The 17,203-nt window shown below is 35.9% G+C and overlaps 2 protein-coding genes across 2 annotated transcripts in view; one reads left to right on the forward strand and one right to left on the reverse strand.

Annotated features, from left to right (window-relative positions):
* Window positions 1-12,780, reverse strand: part of LOC134853935 (contactin-5-like) — a 51,043-nt gene extending 38,263 nt beyond the window's left edge. The window contains exons 1-6 of the mRNA XM_063869923.1: window positions 12,373-12,780; window positions 11,397-11,622; window positions 3,013-3,191; window positions 2,606-2,698; window positions 1,617-1,977; window positions 15-196 (exon numbers count right to left, since the gene is read on the reverse strand). Of these exons, the coding sequence (XP_063725993.1) occupies window positions 15-196; window positions 1,617-1,977; window positions 2,606-2,698; window positions 3,013-3,191; window positions 11,397-11,622; window positions 12,373-12,484 (1,153 nt within the window). The 5' untranslated portion in view covers window positions 12,485-12,780. The remainder of the gene's footprint in view (window positions 1-14; window positions 197-1,616; window positions 1,978-2,605; window positions 2,699-3,012; window positions 3,192-11,396; window positions 11,623-12,372) is intronic.
* Window positions 12,781-14,354: 1,574 nt separating this feature from the next.
* LOC134854889 (myb/SANT-like DNA-binding domain-containing protein 4) lies at window positions 14,355-16,881 on the forward strand. Its single transcript, XM_063871248.1, has 4 exons — window positions 14,355-14,448; window positions 16,071-16,246; window positions 16,293-16,538; window positions 16,615-16,881. The coding sequence occupies exons 1-4, from the start codon at window positions 14,355-14,357 to the stop codon at window positions 16,879-16,881; spliced, it is 783 nt and encodes a 260-aa protein (XP_063727318.1).
* The last annotated feature ends 322 nt before the right edge of the window (window positions 16,882-17,203 follow it).

A 17,203-nucleotide genomic window follows, 5' to 3' on the forward strand; every position in this document is an offset into this window, starting at 1 on the left:
GCTAGTCTATTTACCATAGACGTATAAGTTCATCTTGATAGAGGTCTCTCTCTCCCTGTTCCTCACAGAGCACTCGTACTCCCCGTTGTTGTCCAGAGTGGCTCCTATGATTTCCAACTTGGCACCCTGGAACCGGTAAAAGTAGTTGCCTGTCTCCGCATTTGGAACTGTCCAAGTGTACGTCAGCAGGTCGTAGCTGAACAAAAAACGGAAACAATGAGCAATGGTGAAAAGGATACGTCCCCGTCTCTAAGTCGAATGGTCCGTTGTACGAGGCCCATCTTGATTCGTGCCCGTTGATTGAGGGCGAGGCAACATTACCCAGACCCGAAAAATACCCAAAAGTTGCAAGCAGTTCTTAAGCAGTAGCATTAACTTTGCTAAGTTTCAACAGCAAACTAATGATAATTTTTGCATGTTTGTTGCTTCCTGTTAAGTTAAATAGTTGAAGTTATTTGTTTCGATGCTGCTCTATAGAATGATTTCAATCTGACCAACTGGCCAAAATCATAAACATTTTTATTCCGACCCTTGATAATGGGAAGGAACTTTGTATTCGGGTGTGTTCTGTTTTTTCTTATTTTCCACGCAAAATCAGGTGCCACAAATCAGGGGCGGATCTAGGATTTTTTCGAGGGGGGGGGGGGCGTCCGCCCCCCCCCCCCCCGCTCCCCCCCTAAATCCGCCCCTGCCACAAATAATCATCAGACTGGGTTGAGCGATATAGCATATCAAAACCCTTTCAGTCGTGATTCCAACGACATCAAAAAACTCCCCAAAAAAATCGCAGTCTCGAGAAAAAATCGGTTTGAAATTTTAGATTTTTCGTTTGACCGAATTAAGTGACGATAACTTGTTAGATTGCTCATTTGGGTTAAGAAATTTTAATTTTTCCTAACGGAAGTTAGTTTTGAAGGCTATATTCATACTTACCTGGCAAAAAAAGTTTTTGGAAAAAATACTAGGAATAATATTTGGATTAAAAAATATTGGTAAAAATAGAAAAAAAAATCGATTTTTTTTTCTTTTTTTTTGTTTGTTATTCTTTTTTTAAGACAACTGTTGTCGATCATGCCTAAATTACTATTTTTGCCTGTGTATATTTTTCTTATCACACCACGTACAAAAACTACACTAATTTAAAGAACTTAACAATTTGAATAACTTTATTTGTAGTTTTTATGAATATGGTCTGAACATTCTGTGCTACTTGCACAGCAACCGGCTGTTTTGGTTTTTGTATGGATAGGTAATCCAGCAAGTTTAAAATTGCATTGAGCTATACTTGTGCGAGCGCGCTAGCGCGTCATCGATGCGCCAAACTGCCAGATCACTTAATGCCAGATTGAACTGTCCGCATGATTTTATATACCACGCAGCTTGATATTTAAACCAAAAATTGATTTAAAACCAAATGACAAAACTGTTACTAAAAAAATGATCTAGTAGAAAAACCAGTTCATTCTCCTCCTAGTTGTATTGCTTAACTAAAGGTTAGTTGAGATCTGAACGCTTGCTTAGTTTATTAACCTTTAAATAAGCTCAATCTAATCAACTTGTTTTAATAATGTTTGAAAACTAGAGATAAAAGTTTTACTACTGTTTACGGCTCTTACCCTCCATCTGCAATACAACACATAGTGATGTTTCTCGATGCTCGAATACTATACTCCAAATTCTCGTTGGTCGGGAACTTGAACGAGAGATCGTTCATCGTCGGCAGATCCCGGCTCCTCCGGATTGTCACCGGCGGTCCGTAGACGAAGTCGTAGCTCCCTGTCTCCTGCTCATACTCTTTCTCGTTCCGCACGACACACTTGTATACTCGGTTCAAGTCGCTCGGGTTCGGCTTAATCATATAGAGGTTGCCGTTATTCTCGTCAATAATGAAGCGGTCGTTTTCCTCGATAAATTCCTGCTCGTCAAGCAGAGTTCCGTTCGGAAGAAGGCGTTGTCGTGTCCAAAAGAAATCCAGATCTAAAAATATTTAAAATTTTTTTTTACGGGTAGTTCTATTTTGGGAAGTTAACTAAATGAATTTACAAACCCCGCCAACAATTTTACTGCCTGGGAGAGCACCATTGGACCTAGAGGTCATTCAAAGGTGGTGCGTGAAATTTAAGTTGTATCTTTTTGATGCTCTGTATTTGATACAATGTTTGAACTTAGAATTATTTGATTCTTTAGAATTCATTATTACGTGGATTTCGCCTAAAACGCAAAAAGGAACATTTACCAATAAAAAATTAGAAAAAAATTTGGATCTTACAAAAATAAAAAAGAAAATATTTCTTAAGAGATCTTCGTTTTCCAGAAAATAGCAGTCTAAAAAGTTATGGTTGAATCTATCAGCTTGCTGGGAGGAAAGTTTTCTGATACTTTCCAGAAAATTAGGATTATCAGAAATAATTAATTGCTCGTCAAATTAATAATTAAGAGCTCGTCAAATTAATAGCTTGGAAGATCGCCATGAAACCTTTTGGTCTGTTTTCAGACATCTCTGGCTATTTAGAGGGCCTTTTTGTTCCAACTTGGTTTGAAATAGCTTCCACGAACAATTCAAACGGTTTCGTAATATGTCCAATCTAAACCAATTCATTCTTACTTTTGAAGAATTCGGGTCTGTTACAAGCAATCACTGCTACTCCATTTGAGGACACGACTTCGATTCTTGCGCCTCCTGTGAACTCATCGACGTCTAAAACAGAAAACAGCTTGGTGTTCGAAGTCTCGAGAACATTACTGAGTGAAAGCCTATTGACGAGGATTATGATTTCTATTTATTCATTGAGGACTTCTAATTACTAGTGCTCGATTTCTGTATGGATAGGTTTGATGCGTGTGTGCTGTTACTTCTTTCAACCTTATAACCAAGACACACCAGACTAGGAGTGGCCGTTTGCTGTGCAAATAGTAAACAAATCCAATCACAAACAAAAAAATGATTTGCTTAAAAATCTATTTTTGGGGTTTTCCAAGTTTTCAAAAATCCCAATAATTTTCTGGACTCACGTGCTGTGTATAGATTTCTGGTCCTGCTGATGCTGGTTCCGGCGATGTTGGTTGCAGAACAGTAGTAAGCACCGGCGTCCTCCTCCGTGGGGGTGTTGATCGACAGCAGACCCCCAGCTATAGCGATGTGCTTGTTCTCCGGGCTTGTGACCTGAATCTCCTGTCCGTCTTTGAACCAACTACACAACAAAAATTACCATAAAAAAGAACTACATGACGAAATTTTTTACGCCGCCCGAAATTTCAACACCGCATCATATACTAATTCTAGTTATATGAGTTGTTCTAACTGAGGTTTAGGAAAGCCTTTAATTTCAGTCATTCATACTGCAGCAATATCGTTTCAGGTTTCCAGATTTTGCTATTTTAAATAAGGGCGGAATAAGTAAAAAAGCTTTACAAAGTCTAAATTCGATCATACAACCTGTCCTATTTTCTAGACAAATACTCATCCGTTCAAAATTTGTTTTTGAAATTAATAAACAATAATTCAGCGATGTTTAAAATTACATTAAAAAGAGAGTAAAACTTTCCAACTCTCATCAATATACTATTTCCCGCTTATCGTTATAAGCCATAGTGTATCTCCCGGTCTGCGGGGGGGGGGGTTCATAGGGATTGGTACATATGTGTAGCCAAGTGGCGCTTCAAAATTAATCATTTGCTTACGTAAACCTCTCTTGAACACATTTTAGTTTGCTTAGTTTGCGAATCGTTTGGCTCTTTTAGGTGACTTTCTTCGCAGTTCTTGTTTTACGGTTCAAAGCTCGTGCAATTTCCGAAACAGTCTCTCCATTCCCCGGAAATACTGTGATCTTGTTTTTTCTTCGTTTGTCAAATCACAATTTGGCCCATTTTGATAATTCAAGCAACAAAAACAAGAGTAATGTAAAATAAACAGTAGTCCTAAAACGATGCGGCAGTTGGAAAACACGAGCTCAGCTGGTGAAATCCCATTTGTAGCACGGTTCATTTATACAAAAAAAAATCGGTCCCATTTGTACCAAAATTATTCAACTCGATTTCTGATTGCTCAAATTGTGATAGGACGAATCATAAAATTAGTTTTCTCCTGTTCAAATAGCAGAAAACTAAACAGCAGAATAGTGACCGCCGCAGTTCCACCAACGTGTTGCGAGCTTGCCAGCAGAGGGTAGGACTATATACGGAAATTAGATCCGGTTATCGCCGACAAAGAGCGACGCGCGTATAGCGCGCTCACCGGCGACCTTAAACCAAGAGCTTAAAATAGTCGGTTTAGTACTCTTTTGCCACCTGAATTCTTTTTGGTACTAACGCGATTGATTTTTTATTTTGGTACAAAAGGGACTGATTTTTCTATTTGGTACTTGTGAATACCCATCTCTCAGCTTCGGCTATGCACGAACAAATAAGTAAAAAAAAATCAGCGGAAATTTTTTATATAAAAAAATTCACCAGAAGCTCAGCTTCAAGATGGATTTTGCCCTTAGCAACATTTGTCTTGAAGAATGGAGCGGAGAAAAAAGGCGGCGACAAAAATAAAAATTTTTTAAAACTTTTTAACTATGCGAAACTTGTAGAATTATGCGACAACCAGTGGTTCAATTGCTCAAAACAAGTTCGGCCAAAAAATGCAGCGGAGCACTTGTTTGCTTCTTGTAAATGATACTTTAGAAGTTAAAACCCATTCTATGTCCTCCATTATGACTTGAGCCTGTTTGAATAAGTCGTCGAATTATATTATGGCGAAAGTGATGACACGATTAAATTGATATTTTTTTTGTTGAGTTTTTACTCAAAATTAAATTGAGTTTTTCAGTTGCATAGCCAAAAAGTGATATCAAGTTAAAGCGTTGGAACAACGAAAAAAAAACACAATTTCACTCTGTTTTTCGTCAGTTTTGTTAAATAGTTTGATACAACAGTCAACGAAATGAAGCTGCAGCTTAAATTTGCGAACCATATATTTGATCGAGAGGTAAAAAAAGTATTATAAAACAAATTAATGTTTGAATTTTTTTGAACCAATTATTTGATTAGTAAGTTCCCGATTGATTTGAGCAAAAAAACAATAGTATTTACTTGCTTTCATAAGATGAAACTAACTGTAAGAGATTATTATGTCTTGTGACTTGTTTCTAATTCCCTTAAAGAGAGCAATAATTCATCGAGCCATATAATAAGCGAAGACATGCTAGAAAATGGTGCAAGCATTGTAGACATTTAAAAAAAGTAAAAAACAACCATTGGGTTACACGAGATTAGCACTTATGCTATATATTTTCGCCAGTACTTTTGACTAGAACTTTTGTAGTACTTTCGCTAAAAATTTATCAGCTGTTTCAGTTAAAACTGTTTTTTTTTAATGTTAGTAATTTTCGCTCACAATAAGCCTCAAATAAGCCTCACTGTCAATGTTTCTAAGACTCAAGCATAGTCTCCATAAAAGCGCTAGTTTTTCTCCAAGTCATCATTAACAGGTTTTTGGTAGTTCCGTATATTGTCCGTATACTTCCGTATATTATCGAATACAAAGCTATCATAGGTGTTGTAAATTTCAAATGATTCTTTCCTGGTTAAATCTTGTCTCAATGTATACAGATCCGCAGCGTTTTTTCTTGATTTGCAATAACTTTTTCTTTATATGTACAGCGTGTTCTTTCAAAATAAGTTGCAATCAAAAACATAGCCAACAAAAGTGTAAGATCCGATTTTTTTTCGTCGAAGTTGGCGATGCTAATTTTATTTTTGTTAGTTTCAAAAATCACAACTTTTGTCATACCGCTAGTTTTTGTCAATTTTTAGAGCAAATCAATCATCTAATCTATTTGAATTAAGACCGTTACTTGAGTGCAATTCTTGTTTAAGGTTTGCTGTTATAACAGTATCATCAGCAAATAAATATTTTACGAGAATTTGATTTTATCAAAAACACCGTTTAAAAATGATTTTATCAAAAACACCGGACCGAGGACAGAACCTGGTGGCACTTCTTATGATACGAATGTCAGATTTGGTTGAGTGTGTGTTGGTTTCATTTAATTATGACTTAAACAAACTATACCTTGGTCCGCAATATCCATAAAGAAATTTTTTAGTGAAAACAACTTATATGAAATGAGTCAAAATTTTTTGTAAAATCAATCAAGGTACTCTAAATCTGCTTTTTTTTGCAAATTTATTTGTTTTTTTTCCACCAGACTAATGAACGAAAACATTTTTTTTGTTTTTTTTTCGATAAGCTTTATGCATAACTGACATAATTTTGTTGTTTTACAGGAAAACAATCAATTGATTTTGAATACATTTTTTTCAGTACATTGCTGAAAATTGGAAACAGTGAGTTGGGGCGATAATTAGAGCAATCAATTTCGACGGCTCATTCTTGTTCAAATGAAATTTTTAGGCACTTTTTTCATAGCCCGTTTGAGTAACAGCGTCAAAAAAATGCAATTACAGCCCTCATGGATTTAAGGAATGAATAAAAAAGCCAAATTATTTTACCAAGAGTTTGTTTTTTTGTTCCGAATTTTGCAACGAAAGTAACGGAATACTTGTGCTCGGGGTGTGTTTTTTTCTTCAGACAAATTTCGAATTTTTCACTAACCATTTTTGTTATGTAAAATGGTTTTGCTGTCCGGAGCTTAAATTTCAAAAAATATTTCACCTGTGTTAATTTTTTGTAAAATAATAGGGGTTTAATGATTGCCAGTTTTGGCGGACTTGGTACAATTAACGCGCGTTACCTTTCCCGTTAATCTGCCTTAGAAATCGTTCGAAGTTGGTGAATAAAGTTTATTTGCCATATTTGATTTGTTACTAGGAGCAAACTCTATCATTTTGTAGTTTATATAGTGTGTGGGGGTGATGATGTTCACAAAAAGCCTTAAATTAAAAAAATTTCTGTTTATTTTATTAGTTTTTTTTTTCATGTTATTACTGCTCCATAGAACTTGAAATCAGCCGGAACAATCAGGGTTTCACCCTGAAACGAGGAGTCCTGTTCATTTATGTATTTACTTGTATATGCAAAAAAAAGTGTAGATAGTGAATGTCCTGCTATCCACACCTCTTGTGGCTTTTTGACGTAGATGGTCGAGATTTTTCGTGACTTAGGCGACAAAAAAGCTTCAGAAGAAGAAAAATCGAATATATTGAAAAAAAAAACTGGAGAAATCAAAGAGAAAGAATACGATAATGACTTTGCCAATGACGTTTCTTGACAAATTTTGGAATTTGATTTTTTGGGCGAACAGTTTCTTCAGTTGCTATGACATTTTCTGTTGCTAAATAATTGAAGTTTTTGAAAAATTTAACTTTTAAAATTTTAGAACGTCCCAATTTAACACTTGATTGATTTATTGATTTGAGATTTTTGTCGGCTCTTCTACTGTTTGACAGAATTATTGGTCTGTTCAAATGACTAATTTGGAGTTTCGTTTACTAATATTTTCATCAGTTTGCGAATATTGTTTTTGCACTTGGTTTGTTTGTTTGTTTTTTTAAAACGCACATTTTGGTGATGCAATTAAGGATTGTACATGTTGCCGTTGTTTTCTATTAGCTCGCCAAATTTTTTGATTTGGTTAATGTTTTAAGATCCATTTGTTTTGTTTTGCATTTTTTCTGGATTTCCCGGTTTATTCATGGTTTACAGTCCCTTTCTTTTATGGATTTATCCGCTTTTTGTTTACCTTGATTCAGCTTCAAATGTTTGAGCCATTTTCGTTCATCTGAAATTCTTTTAACACAGCCAAATAAGCGAGTTTGAATTTTTGCCCAGTTGATATATACTTTTCCAGTTTTACCTAAACTGGGTACTGGGTTCCTGTACTCAACAAATATGTTTCTTTCATAATTTCTTTTCATAACTAGTAACTATTGTGATAAGGTCACTGGTTTCAGATTTGTAACTTGATGCTGTTATTTGTTAGTTTTCAAAGATTAAACCAATTCAAGTAACGGCATTATGGTTTCATGGGTCATTGTAAGCTCGCCGGGGTACAAAAAACAAACATTTTTTGGGTCACATAAAAAACTGTCATTATCAAAGTTGGTGTGGAAATCTCTACAAATAAAAAAGTATCTTTTGACTTCGAGTTCTAGAGCTAGAAAATGCTTAGCTAAATTTTCAAAAATGTCTATTTGGCCTTTTGGGCTCCTGCACAAAACCGTCGAAATTCCTATTCTTTTTAAGAGTTTTTTTTCATCTGGATTTAACGATTAAAAACTGAAATCGATCGAGTTCGATTTTTCTGATGAAGCTGTTTTAATAAATCCTGTTTGGACAAAAAACTCTATTCTTCCTCCCTTCTTTTCTCTACTGCATGTAATTAAATCGTGATACCTTTCTAATCTAAAATTATTGTTTGGTGAGTTTTTATTCAGCAAGGTTTCTGATAGCGCTTAAAATCAATTTGTGCTACTTTTTCGAGCTGTGATTTAAACATATAGGAAGTTTTGTGTGATCTCATTTTTTTTACAAGAAATTTGGTTGCCTTTCTTTGTTCTTCAATGAAACTTCATTTTCTTTTCGCTGTAGTATTTTTCATACTATAATCTCTTTGATCGTTTTTACTTCTTCAAATACTTAAATATTGTTCCAGACCAGTTGTTTTTTTCTTTTTTCTGAAAGAAAAGTTGTTACTCTAACTGTGTCATCATGTTATATGTATGCCCGGTTAGCCGAAGAAAATCTCAAACCAATCAAGTGCAACAAAAAATTTCATACCAACTGAGGAATTTGTTCGCCCAAAACTTGGTAAGGAAAGTCACGAATGAATTCATTATTGTAGTTTTTCTCTTTGATTTCTCCAGTTATTGTTGATAGATTTGATTTTTGTTCTTCTGAAGCTTTGTCAAGGAAAATCTCGACCCTCTGAGTCAAAAAGTTACGAAAGGTGTGCATCGCAGGACATTCGCAACCTACACTTTTTATTATGTTGTACAAAATGATTTATAAGTGAACAAAACTGCTCGTATCAGGATGAAACCCTGAATGTTCCAGCTACCTTGTAAGGTTTATGGAGCAGTAATAACATGGAAAAACTATTTGTAATAAAATAAATCGTAACTTTTTTTTAATTTAAGTTTTTTTTTGTGAAAATCATTCGCCCACACACCCTAGAAACTACAAAATCATAGACTTTGCTCCTTGTAACGAAATACTTATGGCAAATAAGCTTCCTTTAACCAATTTGGAAGAATCTAAGACTGATTAAATCTCCGCTTGCGCGTTAATAACGCGAAATATATCGCGCGGTAATTGTCCCAAATTGGCCAAAAAGGTAACCTTTGAACCCCCATAACTGTACTAAAGATGATCACAGGTGAAATATATATTTTTTCAAATTTAAGCTCAAGACAAAAATAACTTTCGAAGGAATTTAAGAAAATTTGTCAAAAATGGCTGGTTAAAAAGTCGAAACTTATCTGATGAAAAAAAAACAATCCGAGCACAAATATTCCGTTAGTTCCGTGACGAAAGTCGGAACAGGAAACCTTAATTTTCAAAAGCTCCATTGGGAATTTCAAGCTCAAAAGCTCTCTCTAGAACTTCTTTTCATTATACAAATGAGCATATCAATAACTCCGACCTTTACCTATGGAACACAATGTTTTTCAATGATCGAGTTTTACCAAAGCTTAAAATAGTCCTGAAAAGTTGTACTTCATCTTTGAGATGTGGAAATCAACAAGGAACGTGATTTTGTTCCGACTTTCGATACGAAAGTAACGGAATATTTGTGCTCGGGGTGGGTTTTTTTTCATTCAGACAAATTTCGACTTTTTAACTAGCCATATCTGATGTAGTTTTTTATATCATTCAAAAGGTATTGTTGTCCTGAGCTTAAATTTGAGAAAATATTTCACCCGTGATTCTTTTTCGTAAAGTTATGCGGGTTTAAAGATTGCAATTTCGGCCAATTAGGGACAATTAACGCGCGATATATTTCGCGCTAATAACGCGTAAGCGGAGATACAATCCGTCTTAGAAAGCGTTCCAAGTTGGTTGAAATAAGCTCATTTGCCATAATTGATTTGGTACAAGGAGCGAAATTTATCCTTTTGTACTTTATATGGCGTGTGGGGGATAATTTTTATATAAAAAAATTTCGAATTTTTTTTTTTTTAATTTTATTTAATTTTTTTAAAGTTATTACTGCTCCATAAACCTTAAAAGGCAGTCGGAACATTCAGGGCTTCGCCCTGATACGAGCAGTTTTGTTTGTTTCTTAGCGTATAATTAAGAAAGCCTATGGTTTTCTAAGCTTAATTACAAGGAAATATGAACTACCGTATATCGTGAATCATCATTTTCAAACTTGCTAGACGCTTGAAAACGGACTAAAATGTCAAATGGCGAATTGTACCAAGCTTAGATTTGAAAGCTAAAGTTATTGATTCTATAGTTTATATAGCTTAGAAACAGTGTATATTTCTTCTGCAAGAATGAATACGCACTTTTCTGGTCGTTACTGTAGAGGTAGAAGTGAACATGGTTTTAAATAACCAGCAAACGGCATAACCGAGTAGTTACTTACTGAAGCTTAACTTAGCTATGCTATTACTTACTTAAAGAGGTCGCGTTGCAGTTTGTGGCACACCAGAGCAAGTTTCGAACCGGCAATCAGATGATTGCTAATGCTAATACAACAAATTCGGCCACAGATTTTCACTTCGAATTTTTATTTTCAAAATTTTTTTTCCGAATTTGCGAATGGACTGTTTTTCCTGTTCTTCTTTGAATTTTGATAATTTGCTTGCTCTGCCCATAAAAGTTCATTCAGAAAAACTTTTATATGTGGGCCTCCAAATGCAAAACAAAGCGAAAAAAAAGTTGGGAGACACTTCTCACTATTATATTTCTCATTTTGGTACCATTGCATCAGCGGTCCACTTTTCGACACGTTCTGCTCTTGGACCACTCTGCTTAGTACTCAGCCTCCAAAAATATACGCTACAATGTCTATTAATGACATCTGGTTTTGCTAACAAAAAACACTCGAATCAAAAACTGCTTCCAAGATCAGTTGTCGACAGGGCTTTTGCGACAGACACGTGAACTTGCGAAAATTTTACATAATTGTTTTTTAGAGTGTACGTTCGAAAACTGATCTTTTTCATATTTTGAAATTTGAATCACCATGCTCAAATCTGATTGGTCGAAAACACTTCCAGAGAAAAAAATTATTATATGCATTTTTTTGAAAATAAAAACAAAGCTCAATTAATAATTTTGTTAATTTCTGGCCATAAAACAGTAAATTATTGGCCGTAAATTAATAATTGAGCTTATGTTTTGTTTGCATAAAACAACTTCATAATTCATGTAAATTCTTTCTCTGGAAAATTATTTGCGACCAATCATATTTGAGCAGAAAAGACCCTGAGTTGTTCACCTGTAGAAAGCGACGTCATCAAAGTCCTGTGTGGCGGCACACATGAAGTGGGAAATGTGGACGGGGTCTTTGTTGTCCCTGTCGTAGTACCAGTTGCCAGGCTGTATGTAGATAGTGGGTCCAATGTACTGGTCATCCATGTCATTTGTCAAATCTTTCACATAGTCCCACTCGCTCATCATGCAGCGGGTGCGGTCCTGACATCGACTGTTGAGGAACACATTGTCTAAACAAAACCCAGTTGTTCCCACAAGTTAATACTAAATTGTTTTCATACCACAGACTATTCAATAGACATTTTGTCAATTTACATAATTCTGATATGCAAGGACATCCGGTTTAGTGGCATCTACTTAACAATATCTCCCCCACCCCTCCCAGGACATATCCCCTCTACTTCTAGCTGTTCCTTGTTCCCACAAGTTAGTGGGATCTACTTAACTATATCTCCCCCACCCCTCCCAGGACATATCCCCTCTACTTCTAGCTGTTCCTTGTTCCCACAAGTTAGTGGGATCTACTTAACTATATCTCCCCCCATCCTATGGCATCAATTACATAATCTCAAAAAGTTTTAATTTTTCTTGCCCTTTTGGCCGTGAAAATTGGATTTTCGACGAGGAAAGCAGCAATAGAAAAAAATATACGAATACGAAAAAAAAACATTTCGGCTTTCCTGGAATCATGGAATGCGGCTCTTTGGGGGTACAAACCCTCAAATCTCAACCAAAAATGGCCATGAGAAAAATTCAGGTTTTAAGGAAAAATTCCCATTAATTAGATTTTTCCTTGAAAAAAACTTCGGCCAAATTTCGGCCTGAGTTGTCCGTTTTTTTTAAAAACTTTTCTTGCCTTTCATTTCATTTGAATCAATATTCTGAGCATTTGAAAATAAGAATATTTTGAGCAGCAACTATTTTTGCATAGGAAAATAGTCTAAGCATTTACTGAAAGGAATTTTTACTTGAGCACTTACCGAATATCGTCTGGAAGTCGTTCTTGACATCTTGGGTAAACTGAGTGTTCACAGAGGTAAAAAGAAGAAAGAAAAATAAAATTGCAAGCAAAGACACCAAATTAAAATTCATGGCTAATGATATTTTTTGAAGTTAATTCCTTTTAATTGCCCAAAATATGCGCAGCAACAATTACTTTGTTTGGCTCAGATAGTTAGGCCATGCATTGAAAAAGCACGCTCATGAAAATTGTTGGATGAAAAAGAGTGGTCAGTTTTTGCTAAACTGGTGTGTTTACAGAAAGTGACCAGCGTCAAAACGATTGGCCAAAACACGCAGTGTTTAATTGACAAGGTGAATATAACAAAGTATAGTTAATGCCAAATTGATGACAAATTTGACCACCTTGACAGTTTCAACCAAATATAGTACATGCAACTATATCAGCGCAGTTGATTAATGGTATAAAATTGTTGTTGAATCAGCCGCGACGAAAATGAACGCGACGACCATGTTTTTGCGTGTCATCGATTTTTCTAATTCTAATTTTTAGAATCCAATTTCTTAAACAACGCGTCGGATTTCGCAGATCATCTACCTATTAGTAATAAGTTTTTTGAGCAGCGAAGAGTTAATAAAGTCAGAAGCGCAGCAATTCGACATCTTAAACACAAAACACGTCACAAAACAGCAAAAAATTTAAGCTGAATAAACCCACACTTTTTTGTCAAAGTCTTCCAGGAAAATATAAATAACGAGATAGTTGATTAGTTTTCCATATTTCCCCCCTCAACTCTGGTTGCCAAAGTTTTTCGAAGGGTCTCCCTTTGGTATAATTTTACGAGATCCATTTTTGGCTGGCCAACATCAAAAGTTTTCAAAATGCGCCTTTGGCGCCAATATAACTAGATTCGAGGAGGAAACTTTTGGCTAAACTTTCCTTATAGTACTTTCGGAGAGCTCAGAAACTCAAATTGGTCGACCGAAAAACAAAGTAGACAAAATTTTCATTTTTTTCTCGAAACAACAATCCGCGGTATATTTGAAAAACAACAATCAATCAAATGACAAAATATTTCGAGAGATTTTTTTTCATTGATGACATTTTTGTTATAATAAATTGCGTGGCAACATCTAAAAGATTAAAACATCAAACCTTCGAATAGGTTATTATAAAATGGGTAAGTTTTTGCTCGAAATGGGCAAAAACTGAAAAAAACTAAAAGAGCCTATAAAAATTTAGAACTATAATCCCGACATGCAATGGTCTATGGTTTGGTTTCATGGGTTTGCTTTTGCATCACGGGTTTGGTTTTTGGTTTTCCAGTCATGTTTGGAGTTCCCGTTAATTTCGGTTGGAACCCGAAAAAATTTTAATTTTCTTAATCTTATTTCAGCATTGTCTTCAGCTATAATAAGCTAACTCTGGAAGTAGTGCGATTATCGATAAAAATTTCCAAAAAGCATCCTGCAGCGTCTAGAGCCCGCACAATATTACGCCAAAAATGAAGAGCCTAACCTGTTTATACCTGATAGCAAAGAGGGAGCGTCCGCCACCGTCATTCCTTGGCGAGAGGTTCCATCACAAGGTGTGTTAATTGAAAAAAAGAGCCGTCAAAAGAATGTTATCACACTCAAACGCAGTTCCAAAGAAGAAAAGGAGAAGCTACCGTGGCAAGGGGGCTTAAGACAATCAATTGTATCCGGACTGAAAAGAAAGTCCTAACTAGCGCTACGCCCCAACAGAGAATGTCAACAAAGTTTCTAATACCGAAAAAACGAGGTCTGTCCATTTAAACCATGAGATGTATCGTTTCTAATGGGATTTTGGCTATACACAGATAAATATAGAGGTTCTAGATGAGAATACCTATCTGAGCATTTTGTCGATACGTTGAAAAAGTTGAGACAGATCACATGAAACTTAAAGGGACCAGCGATCAATGTTGACCAAGCAGGAGAAAAGGTTGATGGCTTTACTTGGACTTTAAACTTTTAAAAGATGTTTAGAAGCACAAATCACAGCGACATAGAGGAACCAATCTTAGGTAAACTAGCCGACATTGTTCTGGACGAAAGCATCCTTTGGCTGTTAGGTTAGAATTTAGACAAAAACGACAAAAATGCAGATGCGGCCACCCAAGTTTGCATCAAGTCAAAGATGATATGGATCGAGGCACAATTCAAGTGGATCTAGTGGCCTAGGGAAACTGTTCAGCGTTCGAACTTGTTCAAAAACAGACCAGGCGGAAATTTCAAATTAAGAAAGAACCCCCAAAACAGGTCAACACAAAAGTCCTACGAAACTTCAAATGCAATTATGGACAAAAAGTTGGACATCAAGAGGTTGGACAATTGAAAGATAAGAAAAAGAAGAAGAAGAAGAAGAAGAATTAATTTTTTGATGTTAGTTATTTTTTAACCAGATGAATGATCTAAAATACATCAGTGACGAAGAGTGGACGGCTAACGAATCCATAAGGGTTGCCAAGTGCTACCCTGAAGTTGTTTGAAATCAATTTAGAAACAACAAATAAAAAATTTAAATACCCAAACAATCAAGCCTAAATGCAATAGCTGAAGAAAACGATCTTGCAAATACCACAAAAATGCATAAAAACGGTGTGTGGCACCATCTCAACAAGTTGTGCATCTACTGAACTAAAAGGGTCCGATTTGAATGACATTAGTTTTGCTGTAATATGAAAACGGAGTTGAAACGTAAAAAACTACTTCTTTTGCTGAAAAAAATTGAAAACTCGCTAGTCGTAGGCATCTTTAACCGGTTTCATTTCACAATTTGAACTTGTTCACTTAGCGATTACTGCTTCTACTAGCTGTGTCTCCTCTACTAGAGCCCACGTAACATCAAAAACTGTGAATGGGGGCTTGAGAGCCAGAAGACATCTAACTGAACCCATGTGGCAGTAACCAGTGAACAAGTTATTTTAGGGGCTTTCAAAGGCCAAAAAGATTTGAAAATCCACGTCAAAATTGTATTAATTTCGGAAATAGGGTTGTTCTATTGAAACATCAGTTTAGTTAAAATACAAATCTTTAACAAAAAAAACTGATCAGATCTTCCTTGCTCAATATGAAAAGTTCACGCTTTTGGTGAGCAATTTGTTGAATATTGGCTTGAGAAAACCAGCAAAAATTGTGGGCAGAAATAAGTATTTTCGGAGTAAATCAAAAACATTTGTTCCCCTGTAACTAAGTGACGCTCGTTGAAATTTGTTTTTCAGATTTGGTGTTTTCACCAAATCTAAAATTGCCCTTCTAGTATTGTACGAAAGCGCACAGAATTTAAAAAATTCATTTACAAATTTTTTCCGAAGGTAGCCCTGAGACTAATCGCAGAGCGACTTTTAAAATTTCATATATATGGAGTTTGTGAACTGTCAGATTCTTTTCATCACGGATTTTATTTTGTATGCTTTCAAAGTTTCTTGAAATGTAAATCAACCGAAATTTTTTTGGATCATCAAAATGGGCAAAATATTTGTATAACTAGAACAAGACGCAAGTTTGAAAATCATGAGACAACGAGTATTTAGATGAGTCTTAGCTCAGCAGAGACAATTGTCTTAGTTATCAGAAAAGTGTAGATTGAGAAGTCCGAGTTTGAGATTGAGGAAGCCGAATTTGAGATTCAGGAGATCGAAATTGAGATTGAGGAGTCCGAGGTTGAGATTGAGGATCCGAGGTTGAGATTGAGGATCCGAAATTGAGATTGAGGATTTGGAGGTTGAGATTGAGGAGTCCGAGGTTCAGATTGAGGAGTCCGAAATTGAGATGGAGGAGTTCGAGGTTGAGATTGAGGAATCCGAGGTTCAGATTCAGGAGATCGAAATTGAGATTGAGGAGTCCGAGGTTGAGATTGAGGAGTCCGAAGTTGAGATTGAGGATCCGAAATTGAGATTGAGGATCCGAAATTGAGATTGAGGAGTTCGAGGTTGAGATTGAGGAGTCCGAGGTTGAGATTGAGGAGTCCGAGGTTGAGATTGAGGAGTTCGAGGTTGAGATTGAGGAGTCCGAGGTTGAGATTGAGGAATCCGAAATTGAGATTGTGGAGTTCGAGGTTGAGATTGAGGAGTCCGAGGTTGAGATTCAGGAGATCGAAATTGAGATTGAGGAGTCCGAGGTTGAGATTCAGGGGATCGAAATTGAGATTGAGGAGTTCGAGGTTGAGATTGAGAGAAACCGAGGTTGAGATTGAGAAGTCCGAGTTTGAGATTGAGGAAGCCGAATTTGAGATTCAGGAGATCGAAATTGAGATTGAGGAGTCCGAAATTGAGATTGAGGAGTCCGAGGTTGAGATTGAGGAGTTCGAGGTTGAGATTGAGGATCCGAGGTTGAGATTGAGGAGTCCGAGGTTGAGATTGAGGAGTCCGAAATTGAGATTGAGGAGTTCGAGGTTGAGATTGAGAGAAACCGAGGTTGAGATTGAGAAGTCCGAGTTTGAGATTGAGGAGTTCGAGGTTGAGATTGAGAAGTCCGAGGTTGAGATTGAGGAGTCCGGGGCTTAGATTGAGGAATCCGAGATTGATAAAGTGAGAAAATTGATTCGATTGTCAGAGATAGTCAGAAAAATTTTATTTTCAATTTGATCGGGAGAAAGAGTAAAATATACGCCTATTTTTCTTACTATAATACTTTTATTAAAATTTACTTAAACGATAAACGATCATTGTTTCTTCTAATGGAACCGTTTGCTCAATCATGGCTATCTGCCAATTGGGTTACATAAGATTTTTATCGCCATATTTTTTTTATATAAATAAAAAGTCTTCATGTTTCCTTCTTTATAAAAACCAAAACTCAAAACGCGAAAAAAAAGCTCCTGCCATT

The sequence above is a fragment of the Symsagittifera roscoffensis genome, chromosome 9, assembly GCF_963678635.1.
Source record: "Symsagittifera roscoffensis chromosome 9, txSymRosc1.1, whole genome shotgun sequence".
NCBI classification, from domain to species: Eukaryota; Metazoa; Xenacoelomorpha; order Acoela; family Convolutidae; genus Symsagittifera; species Symsagittifera roscoffensis.